Below are 19257 nucleotides of genomic sequence, written 5' to 3'. Positions count from 1 at the left end.
GAAGTGGGGAAGAGATATGCTGGCTGGCTGCTACAGTAACTTCCAGTGGCAGGGCTGGTTGTAGCAGCCAGCAGGGTCCTGTCTGCTACTAACCTCTCTCTCTCTCTCCCTGAGCCTTGAGCCACGGCCCTAAACCTACGCCCTTCGTCCCTCAGCACGGACTACCCAGGGGCCTCTTTTCTAACACCCCATTTAGAGCCTACTGAGAAGGATTACAACGTTAGGCTGTTAGGGACAGCGTTTCCTGTAGTTACAGCTGAGACATTTGGAAGTTTATTCTTTGGAGGAGGAAGTATGGTCTCTTGTTCGCTGGAGTAAGATCTTTGGTGGCAGAACTTTTCTTGGATTTGACTTTGGGTTTTTCTTTTATTTGAAGAAAGAAGTTGAACACCTCTGGTTTCTCCTCTTCTTTCCCTGTGGACGTGTTTATTGGAGAGGTAGAGAAGCGAGGGAGGGAGCAGCATGGAGGAGTGAAGCAGACGGAGGTGTGGATTGATGAATGGATGAATAGAAGCTGGAGAGAAAGAGCCTGGTCTAGTGATGTGGTATACAATGTTGATTTTGGGGCAGTAACTCTCAGCACCACAAACGAGATAAGCTTGGTAGTGTGGGTGTTATCTCTAGTGTACACTTGGTAGTGTGGATGTTATCTCTAGTGTACACTTGGTAGTGTGCGTGTTATCTCTAGTGTACACTTGGTAGTGTGGGTGTTATCTCTAGTGTACACTTGGTAGTGTGGGTGTTATCTCTAGTGTACACTTGGTAGTGTGGGAGTTATCTCTAGTGTACACTTGGTAGTGTGCGTGTTATCTCTAGTGTACACTTGGTAGTGTGGGTGTTATCTCTAGTGTACACTTGGTAGTATGGGTGTTATCTCTAGTGTACACTTGGTAGTGTGGATGTTATCTCTAGTGTACACTTGGTAGTGTGGATGTTATCTCTAGTGTACACTTGGTAGTGTGGATGTTAACTCTAGTGTACACTTGGTAGTGTGGGTGTTATCTCTAGTGTACACTTGGTAGTGTGGATGTTAACTCTAGTGTACACTTGGTAGTGTGGGTGTTATCTCTAGTGTACACTTGGTAGTGTGGATGTTAACTCTAGTGTACACTTGGTAGTGTGGATGTTAACTCTAGTGTACACTTGGTAGTGTGGGTGTTATCTCTAGTGTACACTTGGTAGTGTGGGTGTTATCTCTAGTGTACACTTGGTAGTGTGGGTGTTATCTCTAGTGTACACTTGGTAGTGTGGGTGTTATCTCTAGTGTACACTTGGTAGTGTGGGTGTTATCTCTAGTGTACACTTGGTAGTGTGGATGTTAACTCTAGTGTACACTTGGTAGTGTGGGTGTTATCTCTAGTGTACACTTGGTAGTGTGGATGTTATCTCTAGTGTACACTTGGTAGTGTGGGTGTTATCTCTAGTGTACACTTGGTAGTGTGGATGTTAACCCTCTTCTAAAGAAGCAGTCATGTTGCTTGTACAGGGTGGTGTTTGACTTCGTCAGAACCTTCCAGAACCCTGGATCACTGGGGCAGCATGGAGCTGCTGAATCTAACGTGATCAAACTGTTCCAACTGGGATCCTCCTTTAACCCTGTCCTTGGACAACACTGTCTGGTCCTCCTTCTCCCTGACTTCCTGAGTCTCTAGGGAACATACAGACTCCTGTTCCAACTGGGATCCTCCTTTAACCCTGTCCTTGGACAACACTGTCTGGTCCTCCTTCTCCCTGACTTCCTGAGTCTCTAGGGAACATACAGACTCCTGTTCCAACTGGGATCCTCCTTTAACCCTGTCCTTGGACAACACTGTCTGGTCCTCCTTCTCCCTGACTTCCTGAGTCTCTAGGGAACATACAGACTCCTGTTCCAACTGGGATCCTCCTTTAACCCTGTCCTTGGACAACACTGTCTGGTCCTCCTTCTCCCTGACTTCCTGAGTCTCTAGGGAACATACAGACTCCTGTTCCAACTGGGATCCTCCTTTAACCCTGTCCTTGGACAACACTGTCTGGTCCTCCTTCTCCCTGACTTCCTGAGTCTCTAGGGAACATACAGACTCCTGTTCCAACTGGGATCCTCCTTTAACCCTGTCCTTGGACAACACTGTCTGGTCCTCCTTCTCCCTGACTTCCTGAGTCTCTAGGGAACATACAGACTCCTGTTGGGTTGTTGTTTGTCTGAATACAGTACATCTGATAAAACCCAGTGGGTCGACCCCTACAGATGCTGTCAGTGGGGTCGTCAGTGGGGTCGTCAGCAGCCGTAGTGATGCGTCGTGGGAACGCCGGCGGTTGGAACGTTGGCGTTGGTGCCAGGATGACATGGATCATCACCCTGTGGATTATCTGGTCCAGCTGGCTCTGCTTCACGGCCAACGCTCAGATGAAGATACCGCCAGAAACGTGAGTACCCTAATCATGGCCTCACCCAAAACATGTGGACCTCACACCCCTCTTGCACTGTTAGTAGAAGAGTACTGTATATCTATAGTTCATGTTACTGTACCCATCACTGTCCCCTATACACTGTCAGTAGAATAGTACTGTATATCTATAGTTCATGTTACTGTACCCATCACTGTCCCCTATACACTGTCAGTAGAATAGTACTGTATATCTATAGTTCATGTTACTGTACCCATCACTGTCCCCTATACACTGTCAGTAGAATAGTACTGTATATCTATAGTTCATGTTACTGTACCCATCACTGTCCCCTATACACTGTCAGTAGAATAGTACTGTATATCTATAGTTCATGTTACTGTACCCATCACTGTCCCCTATACACTGTCAGTAGAATAGTACTGTATAATAGTACTGTATATCTATAGTTCATGTTACTGTACCCATCACTGTCCCCTATACACTGTCAGTAGAATAGTACTGTATATCTATAGTTCATGTTATACGTAGCGTTTGTGTGCTGACCAAGAGACTCCTCATTGACACACTGTCCTGATGCTGAGGTAAAGGCTCTACTCACCATTGAACTGGATACCTGCAACACAGAGAGAGATGTACCTAGAGTAGTCTCTTCCAATAGATAGAGACACATACAGAGAGAGATAGCTAGAGAGACAGAGAGAGAGATAGCTAGAGAGAGAGATAGCTAGAGAGACAGAGAGAGAGATAGCTAGGAGACAGAGAGAGAGAGAGCTAGAGAGACAGAGACAGAGAGAGAGACAGAGAGACAGAGAAAGAGACAGATACTGAGACAGAGAGACAGATACTGAGACAGAGAGAAATAGCTAGAGAGACAGATACTGAGACAGAGAGAGAGAGCTAGAGAGACAGAGAGAGAGAGCTAGAGAGACAGAGACAGAGACAGAGATACTGAGACAGAGAGAAATAGCTACAGAGACAGAGAGAGAGAGAGCTAGGAGACAGAGAGAGAGCTAGAGAGACAGAGACAGAGAGACAGAGAAAGAGACAGATACTGAGACAGAGAGACAGATACTGAGACAGAGAGAAATAGCTAGAGAGACAGAGACAGAGAGACAGAGATACTGAGACAGAGAGACAGAGAGAGAGAGCTAGAGAGACAGAGATACTGAGACAGAGAGACAGATACTGGGACAGCGAGACAGCGAAAGAGACAGATACTGAGACAGAGAGACAGAGACAGATAGAGAGAGAGACAGAACTAAGACAAAGAACTAAGAACTGAGTCAGAGTCACATCAGTGGTGGGAAACCCTTGTCTTAGAGAGCTCCTCTGATTGTGTTCATGTTGGGAGGCCCTCAGAACTGTATTCTCATATCCTCTCACCAAGTGTGTTAGCCAGCTTTCTGTGACTGGACCTACAACGTCACCATGAATTTATCTGGAAATGTGTTTCCTTATACACTATCAGTAAAACAAATCTGTCTCCTCTGAAATGAATGTGTATTATGATCTCCCCCCATATTATGGTCAACCTGTCATCAATACCATCATCCCTAAAATACCACGGTTGTAGGGTTATATACTGACTCATTTCATTTACAATGTGTACCTACTAGCTAAGCTAACCATTTGTCCAGGACTTGAAACAAGGCTCAGTGTCTGTACTAAGTGCTTGAGCAGCAGCTGTGATTGTCCTTTTATCTGTCCTCCACTGTCCAGGGGGTCAGGAAGGATTGGGTTCTCGGAGGCCTGGCCTGTATGGGTTTAAGGCAAAGGCTGAATGACAGTGCATATACGCTTAGCTTCCCAGTGTAAGCATTTAGCATATTAGCTCTATAGCGTTAGCATCATAGACTTTTAGCATGTAGCATAGTATCTTTTCATTGTTAGCATGTACCATATTAACTCTCCAGCATTAGCATAGCATATTAGCTCTGTAGCATGCAGCATAGTAGCGCCCCTGTGTTAGCATGTAGCATAATAGCCCTCCAGTGGGGCTTCCTGGATGCTCTTACCAAAGATATAGATAGCGACACTGTAGCCCACTATATTGTAGGTTATTATAATAACCTCTTGTACGCTAGCTGCTTCCTCTGCTCCTCTGGCTGTGTTGAGTCATCTGTTCCCCAGCTCACCTCTCTAACCCCCATCTGTTCCCCAGCTCACCTCTCTAACCCCCATCTGTTCCCCAGCTCACCTCTCTACCCCCATCTGTTCCCCAGCTCACCTCTCTAACCCCCATCTGTTCCCCAGCTCACCTCTCTAACCCCCATCTGTTCCCCAGCTCACCTCTCTAACCCCCATCTGTCCCCCAGCTCACCTCTCTAACCCCCATCTGTCCCCCAGCTCACCTCTCTAACCCCCATCTGTCCCCCAGCTCACCTCTCTAACCCCCATCTGTTCCCCAGCTCACCTCTCTAACCCCCATCTGTTCCCCCAGCTCACCTCTCTAACCCCCATCTGTTCCCCAGCTCACCTCTCTAACCCCCATCTGTTCCCCAGCTCACCTCTCTAACCCCCATCTGTTCCCCAGCTCACCTCTCTAACCCCCATCTGTTCCCCAGCTCACCTCTCTAACCCCCATCTGTCCCCCAGCTCACCTCTCTAACCCCCATCTGTTCCCCAGCTCACCTCTCTAACCCCCATCTGTTCCCCAGCTCACCTCTCTAACCCCCATCTGTCCCCCAGCTCACCTCTCTAACCCCCATCTGTTCCCCAGCTCACCTCTCTAACCCCCATCTGTTCCCCAGCTCACCTCTCTAACCCCCATCTGTTCCCCAGCTCACCTCTCTAACCCCCATCTGTTCCCCAGCTCACCTCTCTAACCCCCATCTGTTCCCCAGCTCACCTCTCTAACCCCCATCTGTTCCCCAGCTCACCTCTCTAACCCCCATCTGTTCCCCCAGCTCACCTCTCTAACCCCCATCTGTTCCCCAGCTCACCTCTCTAACCCCCATCTGTTCCCCAGCTCACCTCTCTAACCCCCATCTGTTCCCCAGCTCACCTCTCTAACCCCCATCTGTTCCCCAGCTCACCTCTCTAACCCCCATCTGTTCCCCAGCTCACCTCTCTAACCCCCATCTGTTCCCCAGCTCACCTCTCTAACCCCCATCTGTTCCCCAGCTCACCTCTCTAACCCCCATCTGTTCCCCAGCTCACCTCTCTAACCCCCATCTGTTCCCCAGCTCACCTCTCTAACCCCCATCTGTTCCCCAGCTCACCTCTCTAACCCCCATCTGTTCCCCAGCTCACCTCTCTAACCCCCATCTGTTCCCCAGCTCACCTCTCTAACCCCCATCTGTTCCCCAGCTCACCTCTCTAACCCCCATCTGTTCCCCAGCTCACCTCTCTAACCCCCATCTGTTCCCCAGCTCACCTCTCTAACCCCCATCTGTTCCCCAGCTCACCTCTCTAACCCCCATCTGTCCCCCAGCTCACCTCTCTAACCCCCATCTGTTCCCCAGCTCACCTCTCTAACCCCAGTCCCCGCTGGTGGTTTAGTAACACGCACGCACGCACGCACGCACGCACGCACACACACACACACACACACACACACACACACACACACACACATCCACACACAAATAAAGTACATTATGGCCCCACAACTCTAATGAAAATAAATTCATTTTCAAGAACCATCTGTTCTAAGTATACCAGAACATTGACCTTCTGAAAATAGGCTCCAGTACAGTTAAGTAACTAATATAACATGTGGTATTGTGAACTCATTAGGACATGTCTAGGACCCAATGCCATGAATCAGAGATTAGCTCAATTCATCAATCAAATGTCTTCTATTAAGCCCTTTTGTTTCATCAGCAGTTTGTTTCCAGAGACCCAGACTAAACCCCGAAGAGCCATACAGAGGCTAGGAAAAACTCCCTAAAATGCAGGAACCTAGGAAGGAACCTAGAGAGGAGACTAGCTGTGTTTTGAATAAATTCATTCTGAAGAACCAGGCAGGTGCTGTTGCCATGGACTACTAGAATAAATTGACAGTAAACCGAGCTCTTCTATTGGGCCAATTGTATTTGGGTTTTTACAAAGCTTACAGTAATTTCCTGTATTTCCTTTCTGTTTTTCAGGGTTCAGCAATGGGCCGTCTCCTATGGAAAACAAATCATTTCTCTTTCAACAAAATACTCTGGGGCTCTTCTACTTCAAAAGGTAACGAGCAGAAACCACCTCTGATTTAGAGATGGATGAGTGGGGGGGAACAGTGTGTGTGTGTGTGTGTGTGTGTGTGTGTGTGTGTGTGTGTGTGTGTGTGTGTGTGTGTGTGTGTGTGTGTGTGTGTGTGTGTGTGTGTGTGTGTGTGTGTGTGTGTGTGTGTGTGTGTGTGTGTGTGTGTGTGTGTGTTGGCCTAATTACCATCCTAGGTGTGAGTCCCAGCACTTCTCAGTAATTAGCACATGCTCTCTGTTCCCTAGCGACCCTGAAGACTACCCAGCAGGACCTGACAACATCTGTCTGGCCTAACTCACTCACTCACTCACTCTCACACACACACCTGGGGAATATAATGTCTTATTAGCATTATACTGGGGAATATAATGTCTTATTAGCATTATACTGGGGAATATAATGTGTCTTATTAACATTATACTGGGGAATATAATGTCTTATTAGCATTATACTGGGGAATATCATGTGTCTTATTAGCATTATACTGGGGAATATCATGTGTCTTATTAACATTATACTGGGGAATATAATGTCTTATTAGCATTATACTGGGGAATATAATGTCTTATTTGCATTATACTGGGGAATATAATGTCTTATTAGCATTATACTGGGGAATATAATGTCTTATTAGCATTATACTGGGGAATATAATGTCTTATTAACATTATACTGGGGAATATAATGTGTCTTATTAGCATTATACTGGGGAATATAATGTCTTATTAGCATTATACTGGGGAATATAATGTGTCTTATTAGCATTATACTGGGGAATATAATGTCTTATTAGCATTATACTGGGGAATATAATGTCTTATTAGCATTATACTGGGGAATATAATGTCTTATTAGCATTATACTGGGGAATATAATGTCTTATTAGCATTATACTGGGGAATATAATGTCTTATTAGCATTATACTGGGGAATATAATGTCTTATTTGCATTATACTGGGGAATATAATGTCTTATTAGCATTATACTGGGGAATATAATGTCTTATTAGCATTATACTGGGGAATATAATGTGTCTTATTAACATTATACTGGGGGATATAATGTGATTTATTAACATTATACTGGGGGATATAATGTGACTTATAAAGTCACTGTGGTTGTGTTGACAGTAGGCTCCTCAGTCAGCGTTTATAAAGTCACTGTGGTTGTGTTGACAGTAGGCTGCTCTGTCAGCATTTATAAAGTCACTGTGGTTGTGTTGACAGTAGGCTGCTCTGTCAGAGCTTATAAAATATAGGATGTTTGTTTTTTGCCTTTTCTTCCTTCCCTTCTTTCCAGGTCTGTCTGTGTGTATGCGTGTGTGTGTGTGCATGCCTGCGGCTCTGTCTATCTGCAGTTTCTATGTCTATATTTGTCATTTGGGGACAGAATAAAGTCCGGTTCTGTGTCCCAAATGGCACCCTATTCCCAATGAAGTGCACTACTTTTGACCGGGGCCCATGGAGTTCTGGTCAAAAGTAGTGCACTGCATAGGGAGTAGGGTGCCGTGTGGGACCAACCTCCTGGATTAACCCTGGACGACCTGGCTGACAGCTTAGTTTGATAGGAACACAATTCCCATCCATAGAGTCAGAGAACAGCACATACAATCATAAGAGTATTTTAGTGACAGACGGGAAAGGCTCTCGTGCTTTAATAGACTTAGGTTTCCTCTTTCCTGGCTCCTCCACCCCGCTCTACCTTTCCTGGCTCCTCCACCCCGCTCTACCTTTCCTGGCTCCTCCACCCCGCTCTACCTTTCCTGGCTCCTCCACCCCGCTCTACCTTTCCTGGCTCCTCCACCCCGCTCTACCTTTCCTGGCTCCTCCACCCCGCTCTACCTTTCCTGGCTCCTCCACCCCGCTCTATCTTTCCTGCCACAGTCTGTGTGTTTGTATTTGTTTATTTGACAGGGTTCATGTACAAAACATATTATACCAGATTTTAGCTGCATAGCTAATTTCTTAGAACCCATAAGAGCGCAACACCATAATACACCATAATATACCATAATACACCATAATATACCATAATACACCATAATATACCATAATACACCATAATACACCATAATATACCATAATACACCATAATACACCATAATATACCATAATACACCATAATACACCATAATACACCATAATACCATAATACACCATAATACACCATAATACACCATAATACACCATAATACCATAATACACCATAATACACCATAATACACCATAATATACCATAATACACCATAATACACCATAATACCATAATATGCAGCTTGTTTGAGCTTGGTAATGAGTAGATTTCTCATACACCACATCGTACATACAGTATATGTTATTCTCATTAGCTTTGGAAAAGATCACTGTGAAAATTACAAGTTAAAACATTCACTTAATCTTCATCATAAACATCATCATCATCATCATAAACAGATCAATACTAAACTCATTATTCATGGTAAAGACGGCTGCATCTTCACACATGACTTCACCTGATAGTTAGCTGATTGATTACTGATTGGGGTTGTGTTTATTGATTGGTTGGGTGGTTGGTTGCTTGGGAAGCAACGTTTGCTTTTCATTTCCGTTGCCCGGGGGGGGGGGGAATCTGTGCTGCTCACTCAGCCACTGCTTCTATGATGCCCTCTTTTGACCATAAAGAGGCTGCATTTATGTTTATGGTGTTTGTACAAGACAGGTTAAGATAACATGGGACACACTGGGACGTTTTATCGTTGTCTGGAAGGTTTCTATGTGTTTTTCCTTCCTGGTTACTTTGGAATGGAACTCTTCTACAATCAATAGACGGTACAATTTCCGCTACTTCCTCCACACTCACCTGCTGAAGCCTTAAGGCCTGTCTTAGCTTTATACTATTCTTCCCATGGTATTAAGGAGTACACCACATCAGTCACCGGCTCTATCAATAAGTGCATCGAGGACGTCGTCCCCACAGTGACTGTACGTACATACCCCAACCAGAATCCATGGATTACAGGCAACATTCGCACTGAGCTAAAGGGTAGAGGTGCCGCTTTCAAGGAGCGGGACTGTAACCCAGAAGCTTCTAAGAAATCCCACTATGCCTTCCGACGAACCATCAAACGGTCAAAGCATCAATACAGGACTAAGATCGAATTTTACTACACCGGCTCCGACGCTCGTCCGATGTGGCAGGGCTTGCAAACAATTACAAACTACAAAGGGAAGCAGAGCCGCCAGTGACACGAGCCTACCAGACAAGCAAAATAACTTCTATGCTCGCTTCGAGGCAAGTAACACAGAAACGTGCATGAGAGCATCAGCTGTTCCGGACGACTGTATGATCACGATCTCCGCAGCCGATGTGAGTAAGACCTTAAATCAGGTCAACATTCACAAGGCTGCTGGGCCAGACGGATTACCAGGACGTGTACTCCGAGCATGCGCTGACCAACTGGCAGGTATCTTCACTGACATTTTCAACCTCTCCCTGTCTGAGTCTGTAATATCAACATGTTTCAAGCAGACCACCATAGTCCCTATGCCCAAGAACACTAAGGTAACCTGCCTAAATGACTACCGCCCCGTAGCACTCATGTCTGTAGCCATGAAATGCTTTGAAAGGCTGGTCATGGCTCACATCAACACCATTATCCCAGAAACCCTAGACCCACTCCAATTTGCATACCACACTAACAGATCGACGGATGATGCAATCTCTATTGCACTCCACACTGCCCTTTCTCACCTGGACAAAAGGAACACCTATGTGAGAATGCTGTTCATTGACTACAGCTCAGCGTTCAACACCATAGTGCCCTCAAAGCTCATCACTAAGCTAAGGACCCTGGGACTAAACACCTCCCTCTGCAACTGGATCCTGGACTTCCTGATGGGCCGCCCCCAGGTGGTAAGGGTAGGTAACAACACATCAACCACACTGATCCTCAACACGGGGCCCCTCAGGGGTGCGTCCTCAGTCCCCTCCTGTACTCCCTGTTCACTCATGACTGTATATTCAGGCACGACTCCAACACCATCATTAAGTTTGCTGATGACACAACAGTGGTAGGCCTGATCACCGACAATGATGAGACGGACTATAGGGAGGAGGTCAGCGACCTGACCGTGTGGTGCAAGGACAACAACCTCTCCCTCGACGTGATCAAGACAAAGGAGATGATTGTTGCCTACAGGAAAAGGAAGACCGAGCACGCCCCCCATTCTCATCGACGGGGCTGTAGTGGAGCAGGTTGAGAGCTTCAAGTTCCTTGGCGTCCACATCGCGTACGGCCCAGTACATCACTGGGGCCAAGCTTCCTGCCATCCAGGACCTCTATACCAGGTGGTGTCAGAGAGGAAGGCTCGAAAAATTGTCAGACTCCAGCCACCCTTGTCATAGACTGTTCTCTCTGCTACCGCACGGCAAACGGTACCGGTGCACCAAGTCTAGGTCCAAGAGGCTTCTAAACAGCTTCTACCCCCAAGCCATAAGACTCCTGAACAGCTAATCAAGTGGCTACCCAGACTTTTGCATTGCCTGCCCCCCCCCCCACGCTGCTGCTACTCTCTGTTATTTTCTATGCATAGCCACTTTAATAACTCTACCTACATGTACATAATTACCTCGACACCCATGACCCTGCACATTGACACATTGACTCTGTACCAGTACCCCCTGTATATAGCCCCACTATTGTTATGTACTGCTGCTCTTCAATTATTTGTTATTCTTATCTCTTACTTTTTTTGTATTTTCTTAAAACTGCATTTTTGGTTAAGGGCTTGTAAGTAAGCATTTCACTGTAAGGTCTACACCTGTTGTATTCGGCGCATGTGACAAATACAATTGGATTTGATTTGCTGAATGCCTGAAGCTTTCTAGGAGTGTCCCCTTGTCATCTCCCTCCTGCCCTCTGATCCAGTGATCCAGCCTGGGGTTCTATTCCCTCTGATCCAGTGATCCAGCCTGGGGTTCTATTCCCTCTGATCCAGTGATCCAGCCTGGGGTTCTATTGCCTCTGATCCAGGGATCCAGCCGGGGGTTCTATTCCCTCTGATCCAGTGATCCAGCCTGGGGTTCTATTCCCTCTGATCCAGTGATACAGCCTGGGGTACTATTCACTCTGATCCAGGGATCCAGCCTGGGGTTCTATTCCCTCTGATCCAGTGATCCAGCCTGGGGTTCTATTCCCTCTGATCCAGTGATCCAGCCTGGGGTTCTATTGCCTCTGATCCAGGGATCCAGCCGGGGGTTCTATTCCCTCTGATCCAGTGATCCAGCCTGGGGTTCTATTCCCTCTGATCCAGTGATACAGCCTGGGGTACTATTCACTCTGATCCAGGGATCCAGCCTGGGGTTCTATTCCCTCTGATCCAGGGATCCAGCCTGGGGTTCTATTCCCTCTGATCCAGGGATCCAGCCTGGGGTTCTATTCCCTCTGATCCAGGGATCCAGCCTGGGGTTCTATTCCCTCTGATCCAGGGATCCAGCCTGGGGTTCTATTCCCTCCTGTCCTCTGATCCAGTGATCCAGCCTGGGGTTCTATTCCCTCTGATCCAGTGATCCAGCCAGGGGTTCTATTCCCTCTGATCCAGTGATCCAGCCTGGGGTACTATTCCCTCTGATCCAGTGATCCAGCCTGGGGCTCTATTCCCTCTGATCCAGTGATCCAGCCTGGGGTTCTATTCCCTCCTGCCCTCTGATCCAGTGATCCAGCCTGGGGTTCTATTCCCTCTGATCCAGTGATCCAGCCTGGAGTACTATTCCATCCTGTCCTCTGATCCAGTGATCCAGCCTGGGGTACTATTCCCTCCTGCCCTCTGATCCAGTGATCCAGCCTGGGGTTCTATTCCCTCTGATCCAGTGATCCAGCCTGGGGTACTATTCCATCCTGTCGTCTGATCCAGTGATCCAGCCTGGGGTACTATTCCCAGTGATCCAGCCTGGGGTTCTATTGCCTCTGATCCAGTGATCCAGCCTGGGGTTCTATTCCCTCTGATCCAGTGATCCAGCCTGGGGTTCTATTCCCTCTGATCCAGTGATCCAGCCTGGGATACTATTCACTCCTGGATCAGCCTGGTCATTTCTGAGATACTGGAACCAGCACGCCTGGCACCGACGATCATACCACGCTCAAAGTCCCTTAGGTCACTCGTTTTGCCCATTCTAACGTTTAATCGAGTAGTAACTGAATGCCTTGATGCCTGTTTGCCTGCTTTATATAGCAAGCCACAGCAACACTGCTTGTAGGAGCGAACCATTTTCGTGAACGGGGGTTTTGTACCTAATAAACTGTCCACTGAGTGTATTTGTGTGTTTAAGTTAATGTGTTGGTATGTGAGAGGTGATGAGGGCAGAGGGTTAACACCATTGTCAAAGACTGACTGTGGTAAAAACAACAGGAGATGATTAACAGACGACTTTAATCCACCAACAGCTGTTGAATAGTCACCAGCTGGGACAACAGAGTCAGATAGCGGTTTGTCAAGGTTCTATTTAGAGATAAGCTCTTTGTTCTCTAGCCAATCCAATACCAAGATCTAACTCTTCTCTGATTGTTGTCATACAATACGTTACATGTGTCTCTTATGACAGCTCCCTTGTGGAAGTGGATTCAATTACAGACTTGAAAACACCTGATTCCTGAAAGATAATAAAATCTGACAGTTCACCTGTGCAGTTAACAGGACATGATATCAGGGACCGTTGGTTACTTAAACATGTTTATTAACGGTATTTAACCCTTTCCTCTCCAGAAATACAAAGACATTGAGCCCACGGTGAAGATGGAGGAGGTGGACGGAGAGGAACTGGTGAAGAAGTTTGCTGAGGAGATGGAGGGCATGCTGGGTAGGAAGATGAAGTCTGTCAAGAGACTGGCGGAGGCAGCGGAGGACGCTGATCTATACCATGAATTCAACGCTACCTTAGAGGTCAGTCACAGTGTAATCACACCACTGTGTTCCTCCTTACGAATACACTTTTTAAGGGCTGTTGTTCAAAAGTAACCGATCGTCACAGACTGAGTTGGTGTACAGTGCATTCAGGGAGTATTAAGACCTCTTGACTTTTTCCACATAATGTTACATTACAGCCTTATTCTAAAATGGATTACCTTTTTTTTCCCCCTCATCAATTTACACACAATAGCCCATAAGGACATCACAATACCCCATAAAGACATCACAATACCCCATAAAGACATCACAATACCCCATAATGACATCACAATACCCCATAATGACAAAGCAAAAACAGGTTTTTAAACATTAGACATGTATAAAAAAAAAAAATATGAAATATTACATTTACATAAGTATTCAGCCCCTTTACTCAGTACTTTGTTGAAGCAGCTTTGACAGCAATTACAGCCTTGAGTCTTCTTGGGTATGTCGCTACAAGCTTGACACACCTGTATTTGGGGAGTTTCTCCCATTCTTCTCTGCAGATCCTTTCAAGCTCTGTCAGGTTGGATGGGGAGTGTTGCTGCGCAGCTATTTTCAGGTCTCTCCAAAGATGTTCGATTGGATTCAAGTCCGGACTCTGGCTGGGACACTCAAGGACATTCAGAGAATTGTACCGAAGCTTCTCCTGCATTGTCTTCGCTGTGTGCTTGGAGTTGTTGTCCTGTAGGAAGGTCAACCTTCGTCCCAGTCAAAGGTCCTGAGCTCTCTGGAGCAGGTTTTCATCAAGGATCTTTCTGTACTTTGCTCTGTTCATCTTTCCCTCAATCCTGACTAGTCGACCAGTCCCTGCCGCTGAAAAACATCCCCACAGCATGATGCTGCCACCACCATGTTCAATCTTGGTTTCATCGGACCAGAGAATTTTGTTTCGCATGGTCTGAGAGTCCTTTAGGTGCCTTTTGGAAAACTCCAAGTGGGCTGTCATGTGCCTTTTACTGAGGAGGGGCTTCCATCTGGCCACTACCATAAAGGCCTGATTGGTGGAGTGCTGCAGAGATGGTTGCCCTTCTGGAAGGTTCTCCCATCTCCACAGAGGAACTCTAGAGCTCTGTCAGAGTGACCATCAGGTTCTTGGTCACCTCCCTGACCAAGGCCCTTCTCCCCTGAATTCTCAGTTTGGACGGGTGGCCAGCTCTAGGAAGAGTCTTGGTGGTTCCAAACTTTTTCCATTTAACAATGATGGAGACCACTGTGTTTTTGGGATATTCAATGCTGCAGAAATGTTTTGGTACCCTTCCCCCGATCTGTGCCTTGACACAATCCTGTCCTGGAGCTCTACAGACAATTCCTTCAACCTCATGGCTTGGTTTTTGCTCTGACATGCACTGTCAACTGTGGGACCTTATAGGTGTGTGCCTTTCCAAATCATATCCAGTCAATTGAATTTGCAACAGGTGGAGTCCAATCAAGTTGTTGAAACATCTCAAGTATGATCAATGGAAACAGGATGCACCTGAGCTCATAGCAAAGGGTCTGAATACTTTTTCTTTATACTATTTAATACATTTGCAAAAATGTCTTAAAATCTGTTTTCACTTTGTAATTTTTGGATATTGTGTGTAGATTGATGAGGTATTTGATTTATTTAATACATTTTAGAATAAGGCTGTAACGTAAAAAGTCAAGGGTACTGAATACTTTCCGAACGCAAAGTACACGTAACAAATATAACTTTATTATTATACATATAAAACACAAAACAAGATCATTACAGCTGTACAAAATATTCAAGGTTTGAAATGTACAGCAGCTATTGACCTTTGTGATGTGCACTCTCTTTTGCAGTTTGACCTTATCTTTTCCTATGATCTCTGTTGCAGTTTGACCTTATCTTTTCCTATGATCTCTGTTGCAGTTTGACCTTATCTTTTCCTATGATCTCTGTTGCAGTTTGACCTTATCTTTTCCTATGATCTCTGTTGCAGTTTGACCTTATCTTTTCCTATGATCTCTGTTGCAGTTTGACCTTATCTTTTCCTATGATCTCTGTTGCAGTTTGACCTTATCTTTTCCTATGATCTCTGTTGCAGTTTGACCTTATCTTTTCCTATGATCTCTGTTGGAGTTTGACCTTATCATTTCCTATGATCTCTGTTGTAGTTTGACCTTATCTTTTCCTATGATCTCTGTTGGAGTTTGACCTTATCTTTTCCTATGATCTCTGTTGCAGTTTGACCTTATCTTTTCCTATGATCTCTGTTGGAGTTTGACCTTATCTTTTCCTATGATCTCTGTTGGAGTTTGACCTTATCATTTCCTATGATCTCTGTTGTAGTTTGACCTTATCTTTTCCTATGATCTCTGTTGTAGTTTGAACTTACCTTTTCCTATGATCTCTGTTGTAGTTTGACTACAGTAACTCTGTGATTTCTCCCTCCTCATCAGTTTGACTACAGTAACTCTGTGATTTCTCTCTCCTCATCAGTTTGACTACTATAACTCTGTGATTTCTCTCTCCTCATCAGTTTGACTACAGTAACTCTGTGATTTCTCTCTCCTCATCAGTTTGACTACAGTAACTCTGTGATTTCTCTCTCCTCATCAGTTTGACTACTATAACTCTATGCTGATCAACTCAGTGGATAAAGATGGAAACCCTATCGAGCTGGGAGGAGAGTTTCCTCTGGAAGAGAATGAACACTTCAACAAGCTCCAGGTCAACACTCTGCAGAGCGACATACAGGTTCCCACCAACGTTTACAACAAAGGTCAGCTAGCGGTGGTTCATTTAGCTGCTTAGGACAATGCCATGGTCTCTCAACATTATCCAGACAGGGTTGGGTTAGCTCCCTGTCTTTAGCTGTTTAGGACAATGCCGTGGTCTCTCAACATTATCCAGACAGGGTTGGGTTAGCTCCCTGTCTTTAGCTGCTTAGGACAATGCCATGGTCTCTCAACATTACCCAGACAGGGTTGGGTTAGCTCCCTGTCTTTAGCTGTTTAGGACAATGCCATGGTCTCTCAACATTATCCAGACAGGGTTGGGTTAGCTCCCTGTCTTTAGCTGTTTAGGACAATGCCATGGTCTCTCAACATTATCCAGACAGGGTTGGGTTAGCTCCCTGTCTTTAGCTGCTTAGGACAATGCCATGGTCTCTCAACATTATCCAGACAGGGTTGGGTTAGCTCCCTGTCTTTAGCTGCTTAGGAAAATCAAATCAAATCACATTTATTTATATAGCCCTTCTTACATCAGCTGATATCACAAAGTGCTGTACAGAAACACAGCCTAAAACCCCAAACAGCAAGCAATGCAGGTGTAGAAGCACGGTGGCTAGGAAAAACTCCCTAGAAAGGCCAAAACCTAGGAAGAAACCTAGAGAGGAACCAGGCTATGAGGGGTGGCCAGTCCTCTTCTGGCTGTGCCGGGTGGAGATTATGTTCAAATGTTCATAAATGACCAGCATTGTCAAATAATAATAATCATAGTAGTTGTCGAGGGTGCAACAAGTCAGTAACACAAGAGTAAGTGTCAGTTGGCTTTTTCATAGCCGATCTTTGAGAGTATCTCTACCGCTCCTGCTGTCTCTAGAGAAAATCCCAGTGGAAAGAGGGGAAACCGGCCAGGCAGAGACAGCAAGGGCGGTTCGTTGCTCCAGCCTTTCCGTTCACCTTCACACCCCTGGGCCAGACTACACTTAATCATAGGACCTACTGAAGAGATATGTCTTCAGTAAAGACTTAAAGGTTGAGACTGAGTCTGCGTCTCTCACATGGGTAGGCAGACTATTCCATAAAAATGGAGCTCTATAGGAGAAAGCCCTGCCTGCAGCTGTTTGCTTAGAAATTCTAGGAACAATTAGGAGGCCCGCGTCTTGTGACCGTAGCGTACGTGTAGGTATGTACGGCAGGACCAAATCGGAAAGATAGGTAGGAGCAAGCCCATGTAATGCTTTGTAGGTTAGCAGTAAAACCTTGAAATCAGCCCTTGCCTTAACAGGAAGCCAGTGTAGGGAGGCTAGCACTGGAGTAATATGATAAAAATGTTTGGTTCTAGTCAGGATTCTAGCAGCCGTGTTTAGCACTAACTGAAGTTTATTTAGTGCTTTATCCGGGTAGCAGGAAAGTAGAGCATTGCAGTAGTCCAACCTAGAAGTAACAAAGGCATGGATTGATTTTTCTGCATCATTTTTGGACAGAAAGTTTCTGTTTTTTGCAATGTTTCGTAGATGGAAAAAAGCTGTCCTTGAAACAGTCTTGATATGTTCTTCAAAAGAGAGATCAGGGTCCAGAGTAACACCGAGGTCCTTCACAGTTTTATTTGAGACGACTGTACAACCATCCAGATTAATTGTCAGATTCAACAGAAGATCTCTTTGTTTCTTGGGACCTAGAACAAGCATCTCTGTTTTGTCCGAGTTTAAGAGTAGAAAGTTTGCAGCCATCCACTTCTTTATGTCTGAGACACAGGCTTCTAGCGAGGGCAATTTTGGGGCTTCACCATGTTTCATTGAAATGTACAGCTGTGTGTCATCCGCATAGCAGTGAAATTTAACATTATGTTTTCGAATGACATCTCCAAGAGGTAAAATATATAGTGAAAACAATAGTGGTCCTAAAACGGAACCTTGAGGAACACCAAAATTTACAGTTGATTTGTCAGAGGACAAACCATTCACAGAGACAAACTGATATCTTTCCGACAGATAAGACCTAAACCAGGCCAGAACTTGTCCATGTAGACCAATTTGGGTTTCCAATCTCTCCAAAAGAATGTGGTGATCGATGGTATCAAAAGCAGCACTAAGATCTAGGAGCACGAGGACAGACGCAGAACCTCGGTCTGACGTCATTAAAAGGTCATTTACCACCTTCACAAGTGCAGTCTCAGTGCTATGATGGGGTCTAAAACCAGACTGAAGCGTTTCGTGTACATTGTTTGTCTTCAGGAAGGCAGTGAGTTGCTGCGCAACAGATTTTTCATTTTTTTTTTGAGGAATGGAAGATTCGATATAGGCCGATAGTTTTTTTATAATTTCTGTGTCAAGATTTGGCTTTTTCAAGAGAGGCTTTATTACTGCCACTTTTAGTGAGTTTAGTACACATCCGGTGGATAGAGAGCCGTTTATTATGTTCAACATAGGAGGGCCAAGCACAGAAAGCAGCTCTTTCAGTAGTTTAGTTGGAATAGGGTCCAGTATGCAGCTTGAAGGTTTAGAGGCCATGATTATTTTCATCATTGTGTCAAGAGATATAGTACTAAAACACTTTAGTGTCTCCCTTGATCCTAGGTCCTGGCAGGGTTGTGCAGACTCAGGACAACGGAGCTTTGGAGGAATACGCAGATTTAAAGAGGAGTCCGTAATTTGCTTTCTAATGATCATGATCTTTTCCTCAAAGAAGTTCATGAATTCATCACTGCTGAAGTGAGAGCCATCCTCTCCTGGGGAATGCTGCTTTTTAGTTAACTTTGCGACAGTATCAAAAATAAATTTCGGATTGTTCTTATTTTCCTCAATTAAGTTGGAAAAATAGGATGATCGAGCAGCAGTGAGGGCTCTTCGATACTGCACGGTACTGTCTTTCCAATCTAGTCGGAAGACTTACAGTTTGGTGTGGCGCCATTTCCGTTCCAATTTTCTGGAAGCTTGCTTCAGAGCTCGTGTATTTTCTGTATACCAGGGAGCTAGTTTCTTATGACAAATGTTTTTAATTTTTAGGGGTGCAACTGTGTTTAGGGTATTGCGCAAGGTTAAATTGAGTTCCTTGGTTAGGTGGTTAACT

General features: G+C 45.4%; 1 protein-coding gene across 1 annotated transcript in view; it reads left to right on the top strand.

Annotated features, from left to right (window-relative positions):
* The window catches only part of LOC106592269 (voltage-dependent calcium channel subunit alpha-2/delta-4), a 208379-nt gene continuing 189122 nt past the window's right edge, over positions 1-19257 (top strand). Inside the window, exons 1-4 of the mRNA XM_082977228.1 lie at positions 1-2406; positions 6483-6564; positions 13324-13500; positions 16079-16241. Of these exons, the coding sequence (XP_082833354.1) occupies positions 2228-2406; positions 6483-6564; positions 13324-13500; positions 16079-16241 (601 nt within the window). The 5' untranslated portion in view covers positions 1-2227. The remainder of the gene's footprint in view (positions 2407-6482; positions 6565-13323; positions 13501-16078; positions 16242-19257) is intronic.

Source organism: Salmo salar, chromosome 07 (genome assembly GCF_965601325.2).
Source record: "Salmo salar chromosome 07, fSalSal1, whole genome shotgun sequence".
Taxonomy (NCBI): domain Eukaryota; kingdom Metazoa; phylum Chordata; class Actinopteri; order Salmoniformes; family Salmonidae; genus Salmo; species Salmo salar.
This window is presented reverse-complemented; position numbering and strand designations above follow the sequence as displayed.